Below are 23,681 nucleotides of genomic sequence, written 5' to 3'. Positions count from 1 at the left end.
TTTTCTCCTTTTTATTTTCCCCCACTGCCCAAAAATCTCCTTTCCATTATTAGTATTTGTATTGTGGTCCTGAGAATGTTGTTTGCTGTTCTCATCGACTTCATAAAGCCATTTAATTCAGTTTGGAGGGAAGCATTCTGGAAAGTAACAAAACCCTATGGTGTTCCAGAGAAGATAATTGGAACTATAAAAGCGATGTACAAAGACTCCTGCAGTGCCATAAGCATTGGTGGAAAATTAAGCAACTGGTTCAAGTCAAAGACTGGTGTAAGGCCAGGGGCATGGAGTCACTGTCACTTTTCATTATGTTCTTCAACGAGTTGGAGGGTGTGACATTGGATGATCTAGAGTTAAGCTCTGTATCTTATGCAGATGACATTGTACAACTGGCAGACACATTTGAATTAAAGATGATACTCTTCACTGCCTTGATAAATTGGTGTAGTCAATCCAGGCTTACAATAAATGCCAAGAAGACAAAGCGGTTGCATCTTGGAAAATGGACAGTAGATAAAGTGTTGAAATGTAGCAGTGGTGAAGTCGCAGAACAAGTCAAATCTTATGTGAACCTAGGAAGTTTTATCAGTGCCATCAAGGATGAGGTTAAAAGGAGATGGGCCAACTGACAAAATTATGAACTGATAAAAACATTGTTTGGTACCAAAGTAAAAATGTATCAAACCAGTGGACTAACAATATCACTCTGTGGTCTGGAAGCAGCTGCATTAAATGAAACAGACATCAGAAGGCTGGAGACAGTAGAAAGATGACAGGAGTAAAGTGGAATGATTTTAAGACAAATGAAGAAGTTAAAGGACAGTAGGATGTGAAATCAGGGTTCAGGCCTTGCTGCAATAGAAAAGTTTACAACAGTGGAGACACTGCTGAAGATGAACCGATGCTAGGATGCCAATCATGCAAATACCACCGAGGTCAGGCCAAACTAGAGGCTGACTACCTACCAGATGGCAGGATGTCGTACACAAAGACATGGACATAATGGAGGAGCCAGCCATGGACAGGAATGAATGGCTACACTGTGCTGTTCCCTATGTCTGCAAAGATGATCTGGCATGAGAGAGAGATTATGGTAAACGCCAGGAGCCACAGTCAGGGATCAAGACTCCATTGTACTAAGTGCCATACAAATTTCTCAGAGATTACCATGACATAGTCTTTTGTTTAAGATGACCAGGGACACATGGGACCGGGGTTCAGCTTCTTTCTCTGCCACAGACTCCCTGTGTGACCTTGGGCAAATTTCTTAGGTTATGTCTACACTTGGAGCTGGGGGTGCGATTCCCAGCTTGAGTAGATATACTTGTGCTAGCTCTCATCGGGCTAACATGCTAAAAATAGTAGAGTAGCCATGGGCAACGTGGGCAGCAGCACAGGCTGACTGCTCCAAGTACCACCCCTGCTGCGTCCCCCTTTTCCCCCCCCCAACCTATGGGTGTGTATTCAGGGCAGGTAGCCCATGCCACTACTCACTGCAGCCCATGCTACCATGGATACACTACTGTTTTTAGTATGCTAGTTTGATGAGAACTAGTGTGAGTATTGTGACAAATATGGCAATTTCCTGCAATGACCTTACTGTATTAAGTTTATGTATTATTGTAGGCCAGGATTGTATGTAACCTCCTGGGGGGGAATGGGATATGACAGATGTGAGACTTGGGAGTTTCAAAGACTATATTGAAAATGTGCCAGGCAAATCTTTTGGGACAATAAGCGTTAAGAGGATTTCCTGGGGAATCCCTACGGAGAAGTTAATGCAAATTCCCCAGCTCCAGTTATGCAAAACCCCAGTTTTCTTTTGAAGCTATGCCCTGAGGAGAGGATCATTGTCTGCTGATTACCTGTAACAGAAGGCCAGAGAAAAAGCCTGAGCTGTATAGAGAACAGCTGATCTGTCCATCCTGGGCTCTGGTATTTGGAGGATCAATTCTTTAATGATTGTGTGGTGCTCAGATTTTATGGTGATGAGAGGCGTAATAGTACCTGCATAGGTAGACAGACAGGCACTCTTTAAATAGTATTGCTGGGAGTTTGTGAGATAGACAAGAAGCTGTTAAAGAGCAATACAAAGTGTTCCCTGCCCTCTCTGAGAGCTAGACATGTTGACTCTTCATCCTTTTCTGGATTGGGGAGTTTCCTGGTGCTTCCCCATCTTTGAAAAATTGCTTTCTACAGCCTCATTTAGGTCATCTGGACTCCTCTTTGAGCCTTAAAGGGTTTGGTAACAGAGGACCCAATGGCTGGTTGGAAAAGGCAGTCCTCAGTTACTAGATTTGATGTTACAACTTACGCATTCCTGTCTTATCCAGGCTGAGCTAACTAGCCCAGGATCACTAATGAGAAGAGCTGGTTGAATAGTGCAGAACCGTGTTATTGCACATTTGTTGGAATTATGAACAGCTGTTTGGTCAACTATGTTCATACATCTTACTAGTTATTTAGGACTTTGTTCACGTGTAGCTTTGGAGGATGGCCTTTCTTTTCAAATGCTGTATGTGCACAATATTAAAGGTGATAACGGGAGAGCAAGTGTATTTGCTATTCGGTATTTGTATTTGTTGTTCTTCTATTTCTGAGCTGGGCCTGAAGTGCTGAGCCCTTGGGGCTAGATCCACAAAGGGGACTGAGACTCAGTGTTGCAACGGCTAATGTTTAGGCACCCTTCCACCTCATAGAATCCACAGCCCCGAGTTAGGTGCCAGGGCTCCCTGTCCAGTGCATGTGGAGAGTTGGGTGCCTAAGAATGGGATCCACAAAACCCAGCAAACTGAACAGGAAATCGTCCAAGATAGCCAATAGGAAACACATAGAAGAGGGGTATAGCCTAAACTGCACCTCTCCAAAGGGACTTAGGTGACTAACTCCAGGTTGGAGGAAGGTGTCTCCTTCTCCTCAGGATTCACAGGCAGAAGCCCTGGCCTGGAGTTGGGTACATCTAAGCCCTTCTCCTTACCACTTTTAGTCCAGTGGTAAGAGCACCATCCCAGGAAGTGGGAGATCTGGATTAACTTCCCCTCTCTGCCTTATGTGGAACAAGGATTTGGAACATCTCACCCTCTTAAGTGAGTGCCCTAACCAATGGGCTACTCTGGAGCGTGTCTCTCTCCATAGATGTTCACCTTTGTATAAATAAATAGTCATTAGGCCACAGTGAAATGACTCTCTACCTCAGTGGTTAGGGAACTCACCTCAGATGGGGGAGATTCAAGTCCTTGTTCCAATGACTAGTTATACAAAGGGAAACAGCTTCAGAAGGAGAGATTGAGAGAGACCCTGCCTCCCAGAATATCACATAGTTGGGTTAAAAATTATAAAAGGGGCATCTCCTCCTTTGTTTCGTACAGGAACCAAGCCATGAATTGATCAGGCCCTACAGGCGAGGTAGGCATGGCAACACCTAATGTGAGGACACTGCTGGGGTGTGAGCTAGGCACCTGGATGGCTATGTCAAGGCCCAGCAGCAGGCTTTTAGGCACCTAAGAGCTTTTAATGACAGAAACGTAGGCATGTAGGGACTTCTAAATTTTGGCTTTAGGTGCCTAAAGTGGCAGTTTGACACCTAAATCCTTGTGTGGCTCTAGAGCCTGGTGTGTGTAAATCCCAGCTGCAACTCAGTTTCAATAGGAGTTGCAAGAGCTGTGCAGGATCAGACCCTATCTGTTTCATTTAAAAGTTTCAGTTATCCAATTAGAGAGCAGGACTGTTACCATGTGACTTAGTTGACCAATCACATAACATGAATAATATGCAACAGGTAGTTGAGGTGAACATTTTCAAAACACCCCACTGACTGACATTTGCTCATAAACCACTGAGGTTTCCTGTGAGTAACGTATACGTTCTCAGAAACCAGAATTAGTTAGCATCTAAGCAGTAGCAGTTATACAGCAGTTATAAGAATTTATCAATAAAAATAGGACTGAAACCACTCGATAACTTAATTGAAACGGTGCTTTGCAAAAGAGGCAGGTTTGTTCTCATCTACATCTACATGAGATACTTGGAAGTTCTCTGAGCTCACCCCCTTGTCTCTGATGCAGGAACAGTGATCTCTGTAGGTGAGAGAGGAGTTAATTTCCATGTTCGGGCCTTGGCCTTTCTACTGAGATTATCAGCATGGAGACCAAGTGCTGTGCTGGATGTTGCGATGTGGATATGTATCCACTAGGAACTGGATTCAGACTCCCAAGTCACTTCAAAAGATCCACCATGCAGCACTTCAGTGCTCACAGGAATCCATTTCTGTTGTCTGGGACTTGATTCAAGGCCTCATGCACCAGCTGAAAGGCTCTGGATCCCATTTCTCATCTCCCAGACTAGAGTGACCTCCAGAGTTAAGAGTAGTAGTAAAGAGACTAACATTTGTCATTTCAGGTTACCATTCCATTCCTCCCCTTCCCAGAAGGGAACAATTATATGTAAGTGTTTCTTTTCAGGCCATCAGCTACCTGCTCCCCCCACAACACTCTTAAGCATTTGCTTTTGCTAGGATTAGCTTTATATTTTTTTTAAAGGGACACTGTATCTCTGAATAATTGTGTTCTCCCTTCCTCTCCTTAACTTTGCGAATAAACTCCACATAATCGAATCAGGTCCCAGAACCGACAGGCTGTGTTCCGGATCTTAACTCTGTTTCCCAAAGAAGGCATTTTCTCAGTAACACTTAGTAAAATGATATCTATCAAATCACCAGTGCATTTAGAATTTAATTTGTTCTATCAGTTGCAATTGTCGTGCTACTTAGCTATGGGGAAAAAAATGTAATTTCCCTGCCTCTTTTTAATTCCCTTTACAAGTCTCTCTTCTGTTTTCACTGAACTCATTGAATGAGCTGTTGTGAGGGGTTGCCAGGTTAGTCCCAGTGCTGCTCAAGTTCCTTGAACCAGGCAATGAGTTAGCCAGAGCAAAGATGTCCTACCTTTTACTAAAGATCAGTGGGTGTGTGGACAGGTGTGTGGGTGAAGATGTATGAGTTTGTGAGTCTGGGTGGAGCGTAGGTTGTGCATGACAAACGTGTGTATGTCTTGGGGGGGGGGGAAGCATGAGAAGGTGTGATGATGAGGTTGCCTCTCTTCCATCTTCAGTTCCCTTCCCCTGTCTGTGATCTTGTCAGGTTTTCTTTTACAAGAAGTCTGAAAAAATCTTCTGCAACCATTCTTCTCTCACCTTCTCCTCTAGCTCTTTCCTTGAGGCTTCTCTCCCACTCGCCACGTCTTGGTGCCCAAAACAATTGTAATAGACAAGGGTGGGTGCAGGTCTTGGGATTGTGGCACTTTGTGGAGGTGTGTGTGATAAACTGGGTGTGTGGTTTTCGGTGTGTAAATGAGTAGTGGGGTGTGTCTGTGCAAGTAGGAAGCTTTCCAAGTTTGCCCCTGTGAAAAACCAAAACTGACACTGCTCTAATCTATAGCAATGGTCTAACACACTTAAGTTATGTTGGAAATACTGCAGTGCTGTTTGATGGTTGCTGAAGGATACTGAGGTGAGCATCCTTTTAAAATAAGGATGGAGCCCCTAAGGCTATGTCTACATTGTCCTGCAGTTTGGACTACGGGGGTGTGTATAGCTGTGCACACCGAAGTGGTGCGCTGTAGCTCCCTCATGTGGATGTTGTGGGTGCGCACCAGAAGGTTCTTAGTTCACATGAATGTAGTTCTGTTTTGAAGAGGATTACATTAATGCCAGGACACTTTTAGTTGGCTCCCTGGCATCTAACAGGCAAGGCACAGCAGAGCACTTAGGTGTGCACCCCTGTAGTCTGAACTGTGGGGCAGTGTAGACAAGCATTGAGTCATTGGCCAGAAATTCAGACGCCAGTTTGTAAGCAGTGGAAAAAGGATGATCTTGTGGATGAGACACTGGACCTGGCACTCAGGAGATCGGTGCTCAGTTCTCAGCTCACCCCCAGCTCCCTGTATCTATTAAATTCCTCTGTCTCAGTGTTTCCTTACCTTACAGGTGCTCTGAGGGTACATTCATAAATGTATGTGAGGTGCTCAGATGTTGCAGCGATGGGGTGGATAGAAGGAGTTAGTCACCGATTGCTTCATAACAACACTGACATCTAGGCCAGAAGTTCTCAAACTGTGGTCCGTGGACCACCAGTGGTCTGCGAGCTCCATTCAGGTGGTCCGCGAATAGTTCCCTCTAAGGTGCGCACCTGGGCAGCCACACAGAGAGCATGAAGGGCCACCCACCTAATTAGTGGAGCCGTGCTCAACTAATTAGGTGCCTGGACCCTGGAGTTGACACACATGTAAGGTGAGGTGGTGGCCTCGGGGGAATAGGGGTAGGTGGGAAGGGGCAGTGGGATGAGAAGAGGGGGTGAGGGGAATTTGGGACATGCAGGGCTGTGGCAGCCAGAGAAAGAGGTGACTTTCCTCAGCTTCAGGGCTGTGGCTGCCTGGGAGAGGTGGCCCTCCTTCCCAGCCCCAGCTCGGGGGCTGCCATGGTGGGGGAGAGAGGGCACATCCATTGCATTAGAAAGGTAAGACTACTGATATTAAAATATGAGTTGTGTGCTTTTATCTGTAGAATAAAAAAGTTAATTATTATGAAGTTTTTTTTATAAAGCGCTTTTATCCAAAGAACTTTACAATAGTTAGCTAACGGTACAAAAACGTTTGGAAAGATCATTAAGTGGTCCGCCAAGACCCTCAGCAAATTTCAAGTGGTCCATGGAAAAAAAAGTTTGAGAACTACTGATCTGGGCCATTTGCTAGGCACCCAGATACCATGGTGTTAAGCATGGTATAAATGTCTAGATAAATAGGTGGATGCTAATAGGCACCAGGAATCTGTGTGGGCGAGAGGAAAAAAAAAAAAAAGCAGCAGAAGGTGAGACTGAAGTGGGAAGGAGGTGACAGAGAAAGGAGGGGTATATGGAAAGAAGAAGGGGTTCTTCATCCAAGAGAGGATAAAAGTTATAGAAATACCTTGGTGGTCCTGCAGCCACCAGGTAGATGTGAAGCAACAGGTGGAAAAAAGGGTAAAATTGTCCTCCCATAGGAGAGCAAAAATGGAAATGCTTGAGTGAAGCATTTGGAATATTGCAAAGATAATGATGTGGATAATATTCAGGGTGTCAAAAACTTGATCCTTCCCTGACTTTCCTCTTGTGTTGTCACTTACATCTGTGCAAAGTGGGGGAAAATGCTACCCCCTCAATGTGGTAGCCTTTTGTGCCCACTTTGCACAGGTGCAAAGGCTACCACGATCCAGGTCCGTGGAGAATCAGACCCTTTGCCGTTCCTTTCCCTGTGGCCAGGAGGAGGCAGGCTGTTATTTTCACAGCACGGGCACTAAGGCTGCCCTGATAAATCAGTGTCTAAGCTACTGCAGGTCACTCCATAACTCAGTAGGGAATTTGTATTGCAGCAGGGTAGGAGAGTTGGAATTGAAGGCCACTCTAGGAACACAGTTGTGTAAATCCTGGCCTTTGGCAGCCCTAGCTGTTTAGCTATGTTTCATAAATCAGGCCATGTCATGTCTGTCACAGCTTCCAGATGCCAAATTCCTTCTGTGGCACCTTTGTCAAGCATTTTAAAAGGGCAAGAAAATCAACAGCCAGGAGGTCACTGGGAAGCACAAACTGACTCAGGAATTGGGCTTCAGACTGAGGAAAGAAATGAGAGCAGGAGGCAAATAAGTGAGCAAGAGGCAGCAAGAGGGTGTCTATGCAATTCTGGGATGTTATAAGCTGCATTCGTTGGGTGCATGTTGTCTCCAGCATTCGGACTGCGTGATACATCTGACTGATTTTCTGTTTTCACTGCGCCTCGTGTTTCCTAACCCCAGACCGTCCAAGATGCAACATACCCAAGTCCACCCTTGGGGCACATGCAGCACAGTATGTCGGGCCACGAGCTGGCCTGTGCACACATTTGTAGAGATGTGCTTAAGAAAGCAAAACTCTCCTCTCTCAGGTGGGTTGAATTATTGACCAGATTGCTTTGCTAACTAACACAAGCTCTGGTGGATGTGTTTTTTCCCTAGTACGAGACCCCCTTCCTCAATCCTCGATCATCAGTTTTCTCCCCAGTTCGAATATCCCTTGCCATGCAGAGCCCACTAACTTATTTACTAGCTTTTAATTTCATCTGCCTAGCCACAACTTGCGATTAAAATCTGTGCCCAGCCAGGGGAAACACAGTCTGTTTGGTGGTAAACAGCTCATGTTCTCTGCATTCATGGAAACTGAAGTCCTATAGGCACAGGGAAGCACTAGCACAAACTTCCTAAAACATACCCTGCCAATGTGCCCTAAAAGTTATTCCAATAGTTAATGCATGAGAACCTGAAAGTGAAACTGGACTATGAGCTGAGAAACTGACTAACTTACTTTCATCATCCAAGCTGAGTGAAATGCACAGAGCAAACAAACAGCCTAAGTAAAGTGTATTAAGCTTTCAAACTTCTTTCCATTTTAATATCTGAAGGTGTCAGAATGGTAGGCAAGGAGGTTTTTTTTTTTTTAAACCATATATGGTTTTTTATCATAACTCTAACCAGAGACACTGGTTTTATGGCTCATTACAACAAATTGTAACACACCCTACTGCCTGCTAACCCTTAGTTGCTCACTTCATTTTAATTTGGTCTCTTACAGAATGTTTGAACCCCTTATGCGTAACAGTCTGACTCAACTTGTATTTAGCTCAGACATTCTGATTAGCTCTGTGAAGCTTGAAAATTTTGTCCCAACCACCAACAGAAGTTGGTCTGATAAAAGATATTAGCTCATCTACCTTGTCAATCTAACTCTTTAAGCAGTTAAAGAATGGATGTCACCTTATCCCTTGCAAATAAGGTATTGGCATAAAAAGCTTTCTGGTGGGCAAAATGGGGAAATAAATCATACCATGCAGTGCTAGTCATCAGCCTGTCATGACATTGATTGACAAGGATAGTCTTTTATTTAAATAAGCATTATATATTTTAAAAGCATTTTGATAGTTTACAAACCTGAAGATGAAGTGGCTGCAAAGGCTTTGCAATGCAATAATGACTTAAGGGCCAGTGAACTTCCAAGGCAAATAGGTAGGAACCAGAGCTAGCTCTTCTTATGCCATGCAGGGAGACAGGCCCTGTGACAGCATTTGTTGCAAATGTTCAAAGCTCTGCCAGTGAAATGTGGGTTAAAGATGCAGGAAGGTATTGGGATCCCATCAGCGAAGCGTGGCACCGTAGTCAACTCCGCTGAGCTGATGGATGCACAAAATATGCCAGAAATTCAAGCTAAACAGCAGCCATCACTTGCATTGTCCCATTACTTGACAAATAGGATCTTCTAGCCAGGACTGATTTTTTTTAAAAATAAATAACTTGAAAATCATTTGGGATACTATAGTCAACGAGTGCTGGAAATGTTGCTCTAATATACTGGAATGTGCTCTTCTCTTCTAAGAAGATGGTGTGGGTGAAAGAAGAGGGGGAACAGTAGGTGATATGTGAACTTTATAGCAAACCTGGTTCCCTCCTCTTCTCTGTGGGATTGTCACGTGGTCACTGTCATAATAGCTTGTCTGCTCCACTCAGGGTTTCCTTGGTCTTGTTAAAGTACTTTTGCAATAGTTTTCAGAAAGAGACAATCCTTTCCTAAACTTTCCTGGCACTTGGTTTGTAAGAACAGATGAACTGCCCTTCCAGAACACACTAATGGTCCATCTAGTCTGGTATCTTGCCTCCAATAGTGGCTGGTGTAGGATGGCATAAACCTCTCACAGCATGCCTTGCTGTGCACTCTTATAGCACCTGGAAACAATTCTTCCTGACCCCAGCTGAAGGTCAGTTGATGCCCTAAAGCATGACGGTTGAGAATCCTGGTGGTAGTTATCTCTGTTACTGTAACGTCAGATGCTGTAGGAAGAAACATAACTGTTCATTGTACTCCATCCGGCCTCTTCTCAGATGTCCTATTTAGCTGGTTCCATGAACCAAAGAGCCACTTGCTACATATTTAATCATTAGAGGAAAAAGAATTTTGTATTTTATGTGCTATTCAGCCTCTCTGAAGAGTGTTACGTTCCTGGCAAAGTCATATGGAAATTGATATTTCTGTGTGTGTGCACGTCTGCACATTTATACAGCAGCATGAATGAAGGAATCTGATGGGCATGGTTCCCAGCTGTATGTATAACACAGGGCTCATTAACCAAATGTTGCTAGAGTGGTCAAAAGCTACAAACCCAGGAAAACCCTTGAATGAGCAAAGTTAAAGAACCTGCCTTTTTGGGTAGCTGAAGGTACTAGTTCTTCAGCACCATGCATCACAAGGTGTGTAGGTAGCAGTTATTTATTTGTACCCCAAAAGACTTCATTCATTTTGAGCTAAAGCTTTCACAACCCACCAAAGCAAACTGCAAAAGAGCAAGAAAATAAACAGTGAAGTCATTCAACACCCTACCTATATCTCAGTGTTAACAGTCCACAGCACAACAGGGCCCTGATCCTGATAGGACCCTTAGGGTATATTGATAACAACATGTTTAATAATAGTAATAACATCTGCACTCATCAGTTCTGCAGTTCATCCCAGAAACTACCTCCCTTCCAACACCCACATACTCCATTCTCATCCCGAAGAAGGCACCCTGGGACTCCAGCCATAAACATAAAACACCAGTGCATAGATGTGTTCTTCTTCTTTCATATGACAACTCGAAAAGAAACATAAAAGTTTATGTCCAAGTTTGTCATCCACTCTGTGGCTTCCAGTGACACAGACAGCCTTGAGTCATTCCATCTGGAGAAAAATTTTAGAGAAGTGCAGTTCACTAGGTGTTCCATGGTTTGGATGTCTTCTCTATATTAGCATATAGGGTTGTCCTTCATTTTCCATTCATGTACTTGGTAATTACAGTGCCCACAGGAGGTTTTGATATGCTTGCGCTGATCCATATCTTACATGGCATGGGGAACCAAGGTGGTTGGTCTGTAGGATCCATAATCAGGTCTAGATTGTTGACCCTGCTATTTTCACAGCCTTTGCCACTTGTCTTTTGGTTGGAGTCCTGCGGTTTTAAGAGCTTTGGCCACTAACTGGAAAGGGTTCCTTGAGTTAAGTTGACATCTGGGAGATCTTTGTAGATGGGCAAGTCTGGGTTCATTATTGCGTGGTCATATTCTTATATTATTATTGTTATTATTATTTATTATGCTTTTCGAAGGGATGGTGATAAGATATGTATGAGGACAGAAAGATAGACTGCTGCTGACTTCAACACTCCTGTGACAATTCTCATAACAGTGTTTAACTGCATAGTGACAAGTTTTGTATGTATTCTACAAGCCCGTACCGGCACACAGTGTTCAGCTGCTGAGAAGACGAGAATATGGCTGTGTGATAACGAACTCAGACTTTCCCATCTACGAAGATCTCCAGCGTCCCCCTCTCCTCCCCCTCAAGATGCCACCTTAAGTTGATGCACATTGATAGTAGGTGAGGCTACAATCCAGAACCACTCTAAACTATACCTGGAAGTCCACATGCCTTAGTTTGGTGCCACAGAAAGTAACATTCAGGCACTTCTTTGCATGCTGGTTGCTCAGCTGGAACTTGGAGACAGCTGTTCTTTGAAGAGATGTGTTCAGATTGCTAGATAAAAAATGAATTCCAAATAGATAACAGTCATTAACAACACAGATCAGCCACTGAGGTAACTACTCCTAAGCATCACAGAAAAATGTAGCCACCCTTTGCAGTCTGATTCTCTACCTCACTGTTCTTATTTGCATCAACTCAAAGCCACGTACAGAATGATGTCATTTATGGGTGAGGTTGTCCCTTGCTGGGGCAGAAGCTTAGGATATTGTAGCTGCTCCATTGGGGGCTAGAATTTCCCCCTCTATTCAGAACGTCCTCCTAATCCCCCTACCTGCTCATTGCAGCATAGTCCACTTGCGGATGAGGTACCTTATGGCACAAGTTCACCTCCTTCCCTGGGCCAACAACAGCTTCATTCCCATGAAGCAACCAGCCCTCTGCCCAAGGACAGAAGACCCCATTGGTTGCTCCCTTACCTTGCTCAGTGATATCTGGAACTCTCTACTGAGCCATCAAGGCAAGCTTGGTTACTGAAAGGTGGAGACAGTTCTACCTTGCCAAACTCTCTTAGGTGGAATACGAGGAATGTTTCATCTGTGATCACCTATGGGAGATACTGTTTTAAAGACTAGGATCAGACTGAGACAGCAACGTGCCAGGAGTGAGTGCAATGATAACACCAAGGAAGTGAACCTACAAAAGGCCTTTGCTGTGATGGTTTTGCTGCTGTGAAGTGTTAGAAGCTGCTGTTCAAAGATTTTTTTCTTTCTCTTTTTTACTATCTGACCTTCTCTCTCTCTCTCTTTATCTTGCATGCGCACAGTCAGAAACACTTCCCATTTGGTTAGTGTGGGATGAATGAAAATTTGTTTTAAGCATTCCCCAGCAGAACATTTCTGGGGCAAAAGAGTGATAAAAATCAAATCAAGTGGAGACCAGGAATTTAATTTTTCCTATCAGAGCCAATCTGTGATGCTTTATCTCTTGATAAAAAATTGATATTTTATCCCTCTGATAATGGGAGACTGATTGTGCTGCTGCCTCATAATTTTTTGTTTGTTAAAACTCATCCCCTCAGGAGGATCTCAAATCAGAGGCAGAGATGGTGCTGTGCCTCTTTTAAAGACTCAACGTACGTTTAAGAATGAACATTTCCTTACTGTAGGTGGGATTCAGCAGGAAATGGATCTCCATTCCATAGAGACAGTATCTGTGACCAGAGTGCACTCCCGGCTTCAGAGCCGTCCCTTCAGATAACAAATTGAACTCTTCTCCCCTACAAATGGTTGGTTGTTTCCCTGGGTATTGTATCTTCCTGCTGCATCTGATGCTTCTTATTCCCAGCTCTGATTGGATCACTACCCCATGCTCCATTCTTCATGTCAACTCTGGAAAGTAGAAGTTAGAGATCTAACCTGGTGGGATCCAACTCGATTTTAACCTGCTGTTATAGAATGATCGGGCCAAATCCTGAGGTCCTTATTCATGTTTTTCCTCATTCTTCACTTGTCTAGACTCTCTGGGAGTTTTGCCAGAGTAAGGACTTCAGGAATTGGTCCATATAAATTAATGAAGGAAACGCCTGTTAAATCACCTCCTCTCTCCACTGGGCAGCGTAGGAGTGTTCTGTACAAAATGACTTCTAGTGTTTGGGCAATCTAGTTATACATAAGCTTCTACCACTCCCCAGAGGAGTCTCTTCCTCGGCCTAACAGATCTTACCAATATTCAGCCTAAATATTCCTTTACTAAGTTTCATCCCATTAACCCTGATTTCACCCCTGTCTAGCACTCTAAGTAATTCTTCTTCCTCCTTGCTGTTATGCTCAAAGAGCAAGCAGTGTCAGCACAGGAGACTGGGGATTGCACTAAGAGGAACTGTGTTTTTCAGAGGGAGGAAAGCACCAGGCACCAGTGGGAGCATTGCACACAGTATGAGCAGCAATTTGCAATTCCCTGTGAATACCCTGCGGGACCCTATCTGCGCTGACCCCCATCTGCAGTCTCTCCCATTGGGCCACATGTTACCTTTTATACATGCAAAGAAGCCATGACTAAGTCAGTGGGGTTGGTAGCTGTAGACTAAGGAGAGTATATGGCCCTGAGTTCAGACAAAGTTCTTGGGGCAAATTCACTGCTGGCATAAGCAGGCACAACTCCCTGGAAGTCAATGGAAGTACATTGTAATAGGCTAATGACGCCTTTGGTCCCTTGCATGTGTGACTCACCAGAGAAATCACTGGAGGGTTGCCAAGCCTTTGCCCTTAGTTGGCTGAAGTTTGCACTGCAAATTAGGTAAATATAGATACCTCTGTGTATGAACAGTGAGTATGCAGCATGAAATATTGGTGCAATAGGTTACAATATTACCGTTTTCGAGTTGGAGACTTATTAAAGTTCTGTCCCACTCAGGTTCACTTTTTATAAAGTATCATATATTACCCTGAACCCATTACACTGTCACATAAATTATCACAGTTTCCTTTCCCCATCATTATAGATTACCATGGGAGAATGTTTTATGACAAAGGAAACGTTCTGAGCCTTTTTCTCCTGCCTGATTCATTTCACGTGAAATCCTTTTCTTGGGGAAATCTGCCCATGGATTTAGCAGTTCTCTTTGGACCTCTGCACTGGACTTAACACTCCAGCTACCCAGGCCTGGGGAACCCATGAGAGATCTCGGGGTGAGGCTTGTGGTCCCACTGCCCTTGATCAGCGTTAGGACTAGTCCCATTTGTGGGATACAGTTTGGCTGTGCTCTGGCTTAAATGTCCCCTGCTCTTCCTAGCTCCCACTAGCTGCAATTCTTAGTTGCTCTTACACCTGAGTGCCCGGTACCATCACAGCAGGACTCATTCACAAATGTACTCCTACAGGAACTAAGGTTGCCACTTGTCCAGATTTTTGCAGGATCATCCCTGTATTGAGGTAGCTGTCCCGGGAAATCTGAAAAGGTGCTCCATACACAATGCCAGCTGTCCAGTTTATGGTATCAGGATCATCCCAGATGTCCTGTTCTTTTGTACCTAAGAGGTGGCAATCCTACAAGGTAATAGCACCTTCGTCCCCCGTCTACCTGCCATGCCTCAGATAGATTGCCTCAATATAACAAGGCAACCTGTGTTGCTCTCATCCCAAGGTCTAACTTTCAAAACACACAGAATGAAAATCGGTGATTTGCAGTACAAAATACTTGAGAACGTCTCAAATTGCCTACTGTCTTTAGAACAAATTCAGGCTATGGTATGTGTCAAATGTGGGCTGTGAATGATAGATACTCATGTTCCTCTAACCCTAATCCGGTGCCAGCTACATCAGCCACCTAGATAATCTGTTGGAAGGGCAATCTGGGAGATTAGTGCTAACAGCAGCATAGAGACTGTGGGAAGGAGGAAAAGGGGATGCTGTGCCAAGCCATGCTCTGTAGGCAGGGTGCCATGTCCGTGGAGAAATAATGCCTGGCAGCTTCTTCCCACGGCTTTCAAATGCCTCAAAATAGATCTAAAACCATACTTGACAGCTCCCCGAGAGTAAAGATCAGAAGTGGCACCGTGTCAAGCTGCACCCAGCCTGAGCAGCGTCTGCCTGTGTTCTGACTGGCCAATCATCTCTGAACGTCTCGAATTCAAAGGTGAATGAATTCAAATGACACGTGCAACAAAAGGAGGTTGCCAAGCAACCTGGAGCCTGAAACACCCCCACCAGGATATTGAAGTAGAGAACAGGCGGTTCATGGCCAAGACAATTTACACTTGTAATGTTCCCTTTTTGCCATTTGGAACAATAATAATACATTTATTATGTACTTAAAAAAACCCCAACCCTCCTGAATAATGCAGGGATGCAACAGATGGAGAGGGAAGGAGATTACCAGGTCTTGCGGCAACTGAAAGAGTCTGACAACTCGGTATCAATGTCTCATGTCTCCTGTGAGATGTGTAATAGGTGGCCTCACGGCCAGCTGCTTTTCTATAGTCATCGCATACAGTGTTCTTGGAGCCCTGTTGTGTCTGCCTCGCACCATATACTATCTGCTGTCTGGCTTAGTGTAGCTGTCAGGCTTTGGGATGCTGAATGCATGTGTGTTAACAGCATTGCACAAAATAAAGCCCTATCATGCTGAGCGGCGGGCATGAAAGATAAACTTTGGTTGTCGAGCCCTGAACTTCCAAGGTGAGTGAGAGAGAGAGAGAGAGAGAGAGTGTGTGTTAGCAGATGGGGAGAATCCAAACCCAGATAGTCTGAACTCAGTGGGCATTGGATATGTAACCTCTATCAGCTCCCTTTAAAATCCCAGTCCTATATTGTGTGGAAACTGCTTATCTTTACAGTGAGCAGAGTCAGAATGAAAGAACCCTGAAATTTGAGGAGCTCAGAATCTCTACTTGGATCAGGCCCATCTGGACCTGTGCTGCACTCCCCCCCACTTGTTCTTTATTCTGAGGGACAATGGGATTTTGTTGGTTTCATGTTTCTCTCTGCCTCTGTTGCTGGCTCCCCCATTTGCTGTCATAATTTTCAGCAACGTCAGAATTGCCTTTGCATCAAGCCTTGATGATGTCAGAGCCAGAGGAACCTGACAACAGGTATAAGATTAAGCAGCAGGTGCAGGCAAGCTGTACTGAAGACACACAGCCCCTGTTTTCATGCAAATACCCAGAGTCATAATGAATGAAGGGAAGAGGAAGAGAGATGGGAAATGTGTGATATGTTAGCAGAACTCTTACTTCAAAGGATATTTTTTAAAGTTTCCCAGGAGGTGCTGGTGCCTCTTTAATCCTTCACCTCAGGATTCCTGGCGTCTATTGGTGCCCAGTTATATTCTGGGCATGTTGAAATGTTACACAGTGTAACAAGACATGATCAGTTGGAATAGGCTTTATGTAGCATGAAAAGGTTCCTGTGCTTTCTCTTTTTATTATTTGCATTCTCGGAGAAGGTTATATGCCATGTGGGCTTTGCAAAGATAAATGGCTGTCCCGAGCTTTCTGGCAGCATCCCCAGAATTCAGCAAGGATTCTGTCTAAGAACTGGTCTAATACTTTTTATATCTGGTCTCAAATTTTAGCCCTGAAGGACCCATGTGAGAAAGAGATCCCGAGTGACTGTACATGTCATGAAACCGTGTGCAACTGGGCACCACTGACAATTAGGAGACACTCCAGTCTGGAACAGCAGATAGGGAGGCAGGACAGGTGTCAAGTTCACTGGCCTTGCTGTGTGTGTGGCCCAGCAGTGGCATAGCAAGGGGTGAATTGAGTCAGGAATGTGGTGCTTCAGCAGAACCCTGTCTGGAGCCAGTACTGCAATAGCAGGGGGAGTTGGAGGTCAGGACTGAGCTGCATCCGCTGATTTGTGTCCAAGAAACTCGCACTGGGCTTGTCTATGCTTAGCATGACTGGCCAGAGCCATTGTCCAGAACTTTCATGAGCAATAACATTCATCACCTTTACTAAAGCAATAGTAATGCAGATAGGTGGCTGAGTGGCTTAAAGTACAAGATCAGCTCACTCCTAGGCCCCTGCTTACCACAGAACTAAATCTATGTTTCTGGGATATTTCAGTGGAAGGGAATTTTATGGCTGTGTCATCAGCAATTTGTTCTATTTACTGCATCATTAGTCTTCCTGCAGGGTGTGATCCAGGGATGCACAGCAATCCAGCATGGGATTTATCAGTGACTGCTTGTAGGGAGGGAGCATGTGCTAACAAGGTCTCCGGTAGCATGCAGTGCGCTGGCTGGCATGCGCCTGTATTGCCACACTCCTGTGGATGGAAAGTCAGAGCTGCTCACGGGTAAGGAACTTACTCTGTAGTTCCTGTGTGTTTTTAAAAGAAGGCTTCAGTTGATGTACCAGAGGCCTCTCTAATTGGAGCCAAAGGTCATGTGTTCCACCCCAGCCATACCATATATCTACTGTTACCTGATAAATTTCAATAGCATCCATGTGTGAAGCCAGGAGAAGAACCCCCCCCCCCCCCCCCCCGTGAATTTGCTCGGACCCATGGGCCCAATCTTGCAAAGTGCTGAATTCCGTCAACAACCCAATGTCTTCAGTGACGGATGCGGTCACTCTGCACCTTGCAGGAGTCCTCAGAGGGTGCAGAACCCAGGCAAGTGAAAAAAACCCAAATAACCTCCACTGGGTTTCTGGAAATAAGTTCTGGTCACGCTCCAGCCTCTTACATCACTGGCAAAATTATGGCAAAGCTTTCCTGGGCTTTTGTGGATAGCATGCTGACCCTGCTCTCGGGTTTTCTTTTGGCCGAGGGCAGAAATACATATGCTGGAACGAGGCCTCTCAATTAACATGCTGCACTTACTCCCATGCAGAGAAGAGATAAGAGTTGTTAAGGCTGCAAAAGAGAACACGTTTTATTTTGCTTTGTGCTGTTTACAGCTGTTGTCCATTCAGAGTTCTCAGGAGCCCCATTCCCCGCTACAACTGCACAGTCCCATAAGTTTAACTCAGCAGTGAGACTGAAAAACAGCACTAAATCATGGTGATGGGGGAGAGAAGAAAATGTCTGGAAATGGGAAAATGCAGCTGATGTCTTTGCAAAGGCTGAAGTTTTTGCTTGTTGCTACTTTAAAGTGCTATAGACAGACGGCGCAGAGGCCGTAACAGAACAGGAGCCTCACCCTCTGAGACTGGCAAGATGCTGCTAGTGGCTTTGCAAAGGCCAGGGTGATCTTTTCTTGCAGTTTTTAAATGCTCGAGGCATTTTCTGTATTTTGATCAGTGTAACCCACAGGAAGTCATAGTATGTGAACAATATGGAACTAATATAAGGCTATCGGGAAACTGAGCTCTAGTTCGCGTTGCTTTACTGGACTCATGATACAGCAGCTCTGTGTGAGTTCTCAAATCAGAGGTACAGCTTACATTGTTTTATACTTGCTTACTTGTTGGCAGGAGGAGAGGGGGCTTGGGAGGAACGAGGGAGAAAGAAAGAGGGAAATTAACTCTAGATCTGAGTCTGTAGCCCAGACACTTACAATGAGGAATAACTAAAGAACTACATATGCAGTTGTCAAGAAGAAACATGGTCTATGGGTTGATACAAATGAGTAGGAAATGAGAAATCTGAATTCTGTTTCCATCTCTTCCACAGTCATGTTTTGTCAGGCAAGTTACTAAACCTCTCTTTACTTTACCTAATTATTTGAACATGGACATTATGAGGATTAAGACATGAATGTTTGTAAAGTGGTGACGTTGGGATCCTCAGGAGGCGCTATAGGAGGGCAAAGTATTATCATTTGTTAATTCAGTATTTGTTTACAATATTATTGCTTATTCAGTAAAGAGTAGCTGATGCCTTTTGCAGGGACACAGGTTCTGCTTGGTCCTGCCCTAAAGGCTTGTCAATCCAGGTCCCCTTGAGCAATATAGGTACAGCAAAAGAATATGTTCCATATTTCAGAAATGATCTGATAGAGCTGGACAAAATCATCTTGGCATTGGTGTGACACTAACAAATGCTGGTTTGCACAAAACCAAAATACACAAAGTCATGCTCAACATTGTGAATACTCACAACAGTATAATTTTTAAGCAAAATAATTCTTCTTTCACTTTTGTCCCCAGTTCCTGCCCACATCCCCCCTCCTGTGCTCTTCTCCCTCCATCCCAACACCGATCATCCCCATTCCCAGACCTTGTCCCTCCCTCTCTCAATGGAGCATGCTTAGTGAAGATGGAATGTGCAAACTGAGATATTGCAGAGGCTTATTACTTGGCCAAGTTTAGACATTTTTTCACAGGAACAGCAAGACACATCCCTGATATCACGATGACTCCCTCCAACTCCTGTCAAGTTTCAGCTCCCTTCACTAAAGCATGAAGGTGTTAGAGTTTCTCAATGCAATAGTTGTAAAATTTTTTTTAACATGGGCAAACAACATTTTTAGCTGAAATTTCCCAAAATAATTCCTCTTTAAGCAGACACCTGGCACTGAAAATTTCAACCCCAGCAAATAGTTTGGCAAAGTTGTAAGCAACTGAAAACAGTGTCTTATAATTGAAAGTGTCAGGCAATAGTAACTATACGTGTCACTAGTTGCACCACCTATGTTTACTTAAATCAGGGAAATAATGTCTGAGTATGTAGTGATGGTTGACCTCAGACACTGTCCTCTTTGCAGCCTGCCTAGATAAAACCTATATCTCTATTCTTCCTTTATTTTGTGCAAAGTCACCTGCACAGTTGTAACACCAGTGGGTTTGATTCCCCCAGCAGTGCTAATACCAAAAGGTCTGACAGTTTGGAGGGCTTAGGAAGTTTCCCAAGATCTTGCATCTCAGGCAAAACCCTAAGGACAGGTAGATGCTTAGGGGCTTAGAATGTTATCAGCTGCTCAAGGAGAAACACACAAGGTGAAGTTGGGACTTAGCAAATGGAATCCTGTCCTGTCACCTTTAAGCATCAGCACAATTTGTCATTAATTTACAGGGTCAAACTTTCATAAATGGCCTTGAAATCTGAAGCTGCAGTTTCAGGCAGAAAACCCTATAGCTGTGCATACAGTTATCTATGCAGGCAAAGTCCTGGATGGTGGGGATCCATGTGCAAAATCATGGGTGCAAATTTGGAAGCCAGTTTGAAACTATGGCCTTTAGAATTAGGAAATGTCAAAACCAAAGGAGCGTTGCCTCTCTGTTGGCTCGCTGTCATATCATTCTCTCCAGGGATTAAAAGGCAAAATGCCACCCACAAAGATCAAATACAAAACAAAGTTTTATTTTCTGTTTTATAGGCAATCGTCCCTATGTGGTGCTCATGGCCCGTGTTCACCCTGGGGAGAGCAATGCCAGCTGGGTAATGAAGGGGACTGTGGAGTTCCTAGTGAGCGGTGACCCCATTGCTGAGCTCCTGAGGAAATGTTTCATTTTCAAAATCATCCCCATGCTCAATCCAGATGGAGTCATTAATGGCAAGTGAGTTGTGACAACCTTTGTTTACCCTGGGGCTGTCTGAGAAACCTTTCCTGGACCTATTTGGGAAACTTTACCTCGGTTTGGGCAGCAAGCCTTATCTTGGGAGCCCTTGGTCAGGAGAACATCCTTCCTGTGGATCCTGGCATTCCGTGTTAGTCACATACAGCCACACGAAAGCCACTTGTTTGGTGTCTGATTTCACAACTGTGAACTGTGAGTAGCAATGATAGCTCTCAGTTGCCAGGACAGAGCTGTACCACAACCTCATGGCCTAACTTGGCTCTAGCTGGCTAAACAGAAATCCATCTGCCCCTACTAAATCATTCAGTGCAGACATCAGCTGCAAGATAGCAATGCTTGGGAATAACTTGCTTTAATTAATGTTTTGCATTGCCTGAGAAGGGGGAAGAGGATTATGGATCTATTTTACCTTTGTGTTTTCATTTAAATAGTTACAGCCAGTGATGCTCCCGTCATCTCCCCACTCACATTTCTTGATGGATTTTGGGTCCTCTTGGGCCTAGGGAATGCTGATCTGCTCTGAATTCTCTTGGGGGATGTCTGCACAGCAAAAGCTGTGCGTGGGCTCGCCTACCTGAGCTAGCCCCCTGGGTAACAATAGAAGTGAAGACCGTGCCGGGAGGACTTCAGAGTGGATAGTGAGCTGAGTACGTACCCTGGGTCTCTGCTGGGCTTGTATTACCTGTGCTGCAGCGCCCGTGCTGCATTGTCTTCGTTACTATTACCCCTGCTAGCTGGGTTCAAGGGAGCTCAGGTAAGCTAGTTGTACACGGCTTTTACTGGGCAGATATACACTTGGAGCCTTCTTTGCATGCTCCCTCCTTTTCCACCCCAACACATGCACACACAGTCACTCACTCCCTCACTCTCTTGACTGAATTGAAGAAATCACTATCCTGTTTCTGATGTAGAAACCTGAAATACAAGGTAGCCAGTGAGTTGGAGAGAGACCCTATTTTAGAACTTGGCTAGAGGAGATGGGCTTGTGTGATATTTGGGGAAACCCCAAATGCTTCTGAACATGGAGTTTGCCCACTTGTGATGGGTATTTGGTAGTGGCACTATAATATAGTCACTGTCTTCTTTTAGGGTGATCAAGTCTCCCCCTGGTGACAGGCCTCAGTGATTATAACAACCTGCTGATTACACCTAGAGGAGTTACTCCTTTTGGTCAGGAGTAGGGGCTTCCATTTTTGGTGCTGAAGGTGTTAAGTTTTTGATCCTCACTGGTGACCATGGTTCATGCATGTGCGTGGCCACAGTTTCTTATAATAGGCTAATCTCAAAAGTCTGGGAAATTGGTCTCAAAAGTATGGCTGCTCCTTCAGACTTCTTGAGTGTGTAAAACTGTGTTGGGATCTTCTGGGAACACCCTTCCTTGTGGCATGTGGACCCTTCTGATTTTGATACAGGCTGGATGGGACCCACGAGTGCAGAGATAGTAGCAAAGAATGAAAAACAATGAAAGAAACTGAACATAACTTTATCAAACGTCCCAAATCAATTCATTTTGAGTTGGTGCAAAAGCTTCAGTGGGCAGGTGCTAGAGGTTGCTTTGATATTCCCCAGCCTGTCACAATGCTACGAACCATCATGTCATTCATGATATATCACCTCTAAGGAAGCCGACACAACAGCAGCTTGGCAGCTCCATTTGATGGAATAAGACATAACCCCTGAGTGTTCTAGGTCTCTGCAGGCACCAAATGCCCTAATCCTTCCAGGCAGCAAAGGCAAATTGAAGGTGGATGGGTTTTTTTGTCGTCCCACCCCCCCACTTCACTGCACTTAAAGTCTCCAGCAGATGGAGGAACGGAGGGAATGTCTGACCTTTCTTTTTCAAGCATTCAGGAGGTGACTCTTTAAGGGTGGGACCTCAACAGGGAGGATAGAGCTCTGCATGGCACTCAATGAAGTGCTACTTCCTGAGCTCATGTCACCCAGGAGGAACTCTGCCTTACCTGGTGCAGAGGAGCTCAAACCTGACTTTGGCGATGGGAGCACCTCTTGCTTGAGAGATGAACCAGGAGATCCTGGTTCAATTCCTGGCTCTTCCATTGACTGCATGGCCCTGGGCAAGTTAAGGCTTGTCTAGATGACAAGTTAATGCATGGCAAGTTGGGGTGCAAATCTATGGCACACTAGCCTGCCACGTGCGAGAGGTTCCCTACTGTGCTTTGATCTCCTCTACTTTGGAATGGGGGTAGATAAGTGCATGTGCACAGCGGGGAACTTCTAGTGTGCGGTAGTAGGGTCCACATGTCCAGTTAGTGCATGGCAGGCTAGTGTGCTGCAGATCTACACCCAGCTTGCTGCGCACTAACCATTCATCTAGGCAAGCCCTCAGTTTGCCTTTTTGTGCCTCTGTTTTCCCAGCAGTAAAACGGGGGTAATCATAGATGTTAGAGATGGAAAAGACATATATCTTGTCCATCTCCCTGCAAATGTAGGATTGGTGCCCATTGTACATTTACGAGTGTTTTTACATGGTCTAATTTCAAATACTACATTGACTATTCCACAACCTGGCACACAGGAAGGGTTTCTGATACTCAGTGTATATTCTTCCCATCTCTTAATTTCATCCCCCAATTCCTGGTGACACCCTTTATAATTATGTTGTGAGGCTTAATTAATTAAAGTGTGTAACATACTTTGAGATATTCAGGTGGAAGTTGATAGATAAGTGCCTAACTCTATCCATCCACCTGCTTGTGAAGCTTCCAATGTATTACACAGGGGGCAGGAAGACATCTCACCTGTGTCTTAACATGGCTTCCCCCTTCTCTGCCCCCTCTGCTCCAGTGAGATATCCCCCCTCCAGGCTCACTCCTTTCTCACAATTCCATCAGAAATAATAGCTGGAGAGGTGAATGATCTCAAAATCTCTAGTTTTCACACCAGTGAGATACTTCTGTGTCAGCCTCCACTTGGGAGCCATAAACCAGTCAAGAGAGCCATGTACTGGGATTGTTATTAATCTGTATTACAGTCATGCGTAGAGACCCTGCCTGAGTTCAGGGCCCGATGGTGTTAAGCCTTGCACATGTATATAGTCAAAAGTGGTATCTGCCCCAAACTGCTCACATTTTAAATAGACAAGGCAGGAAAAGTGTAAAAGGAGAAACAAAGGCACAGCAGCAAAGTGA

The 23,681-nt window shown here is 44.6% G+C and overlaps 1 protein-coding gene across 1 annotated transcript in view; it reads left to right on the top strand.

Moving 5' to 3' along the window:
* AGBL1 (AGBL carboxypeptidase 1) overlaps positions 1-23,681 on the top strand; it is a 241,343-nt gene that overhangs the window by 95,737 nt on the left and 121,925 nt on the right. Inside the window, exon 18 of the mRNA XM_077829336.1 lies at positions 20,331-20,511. Within this exon, the coding sequence (XP_077685462.1) occupies positions 20,331-20,511 (181 nt within the window). The remainder of the gene's footprint in view (positions 1-20,330; positions 20,512-23,681) is intronic.

This window comes from Eretmochelys imbricata, chromosome 10 (assembly GCF_965152235.1).
Source record: "Eretmochelys imbricata isolate rEreImb1 chromosome 10, rEreImb1.hap1, whole genome shotgun sequence".
NCBI classification, from domain to species: Eukaryota; Metazoa; Chordata; order Testudines; family Cheloniidae; genus Eretmochelys; species Eretmochelys imbricata.
This window is presented reverse-complemented; position numbering and strand designations above follow the sequence as displayed.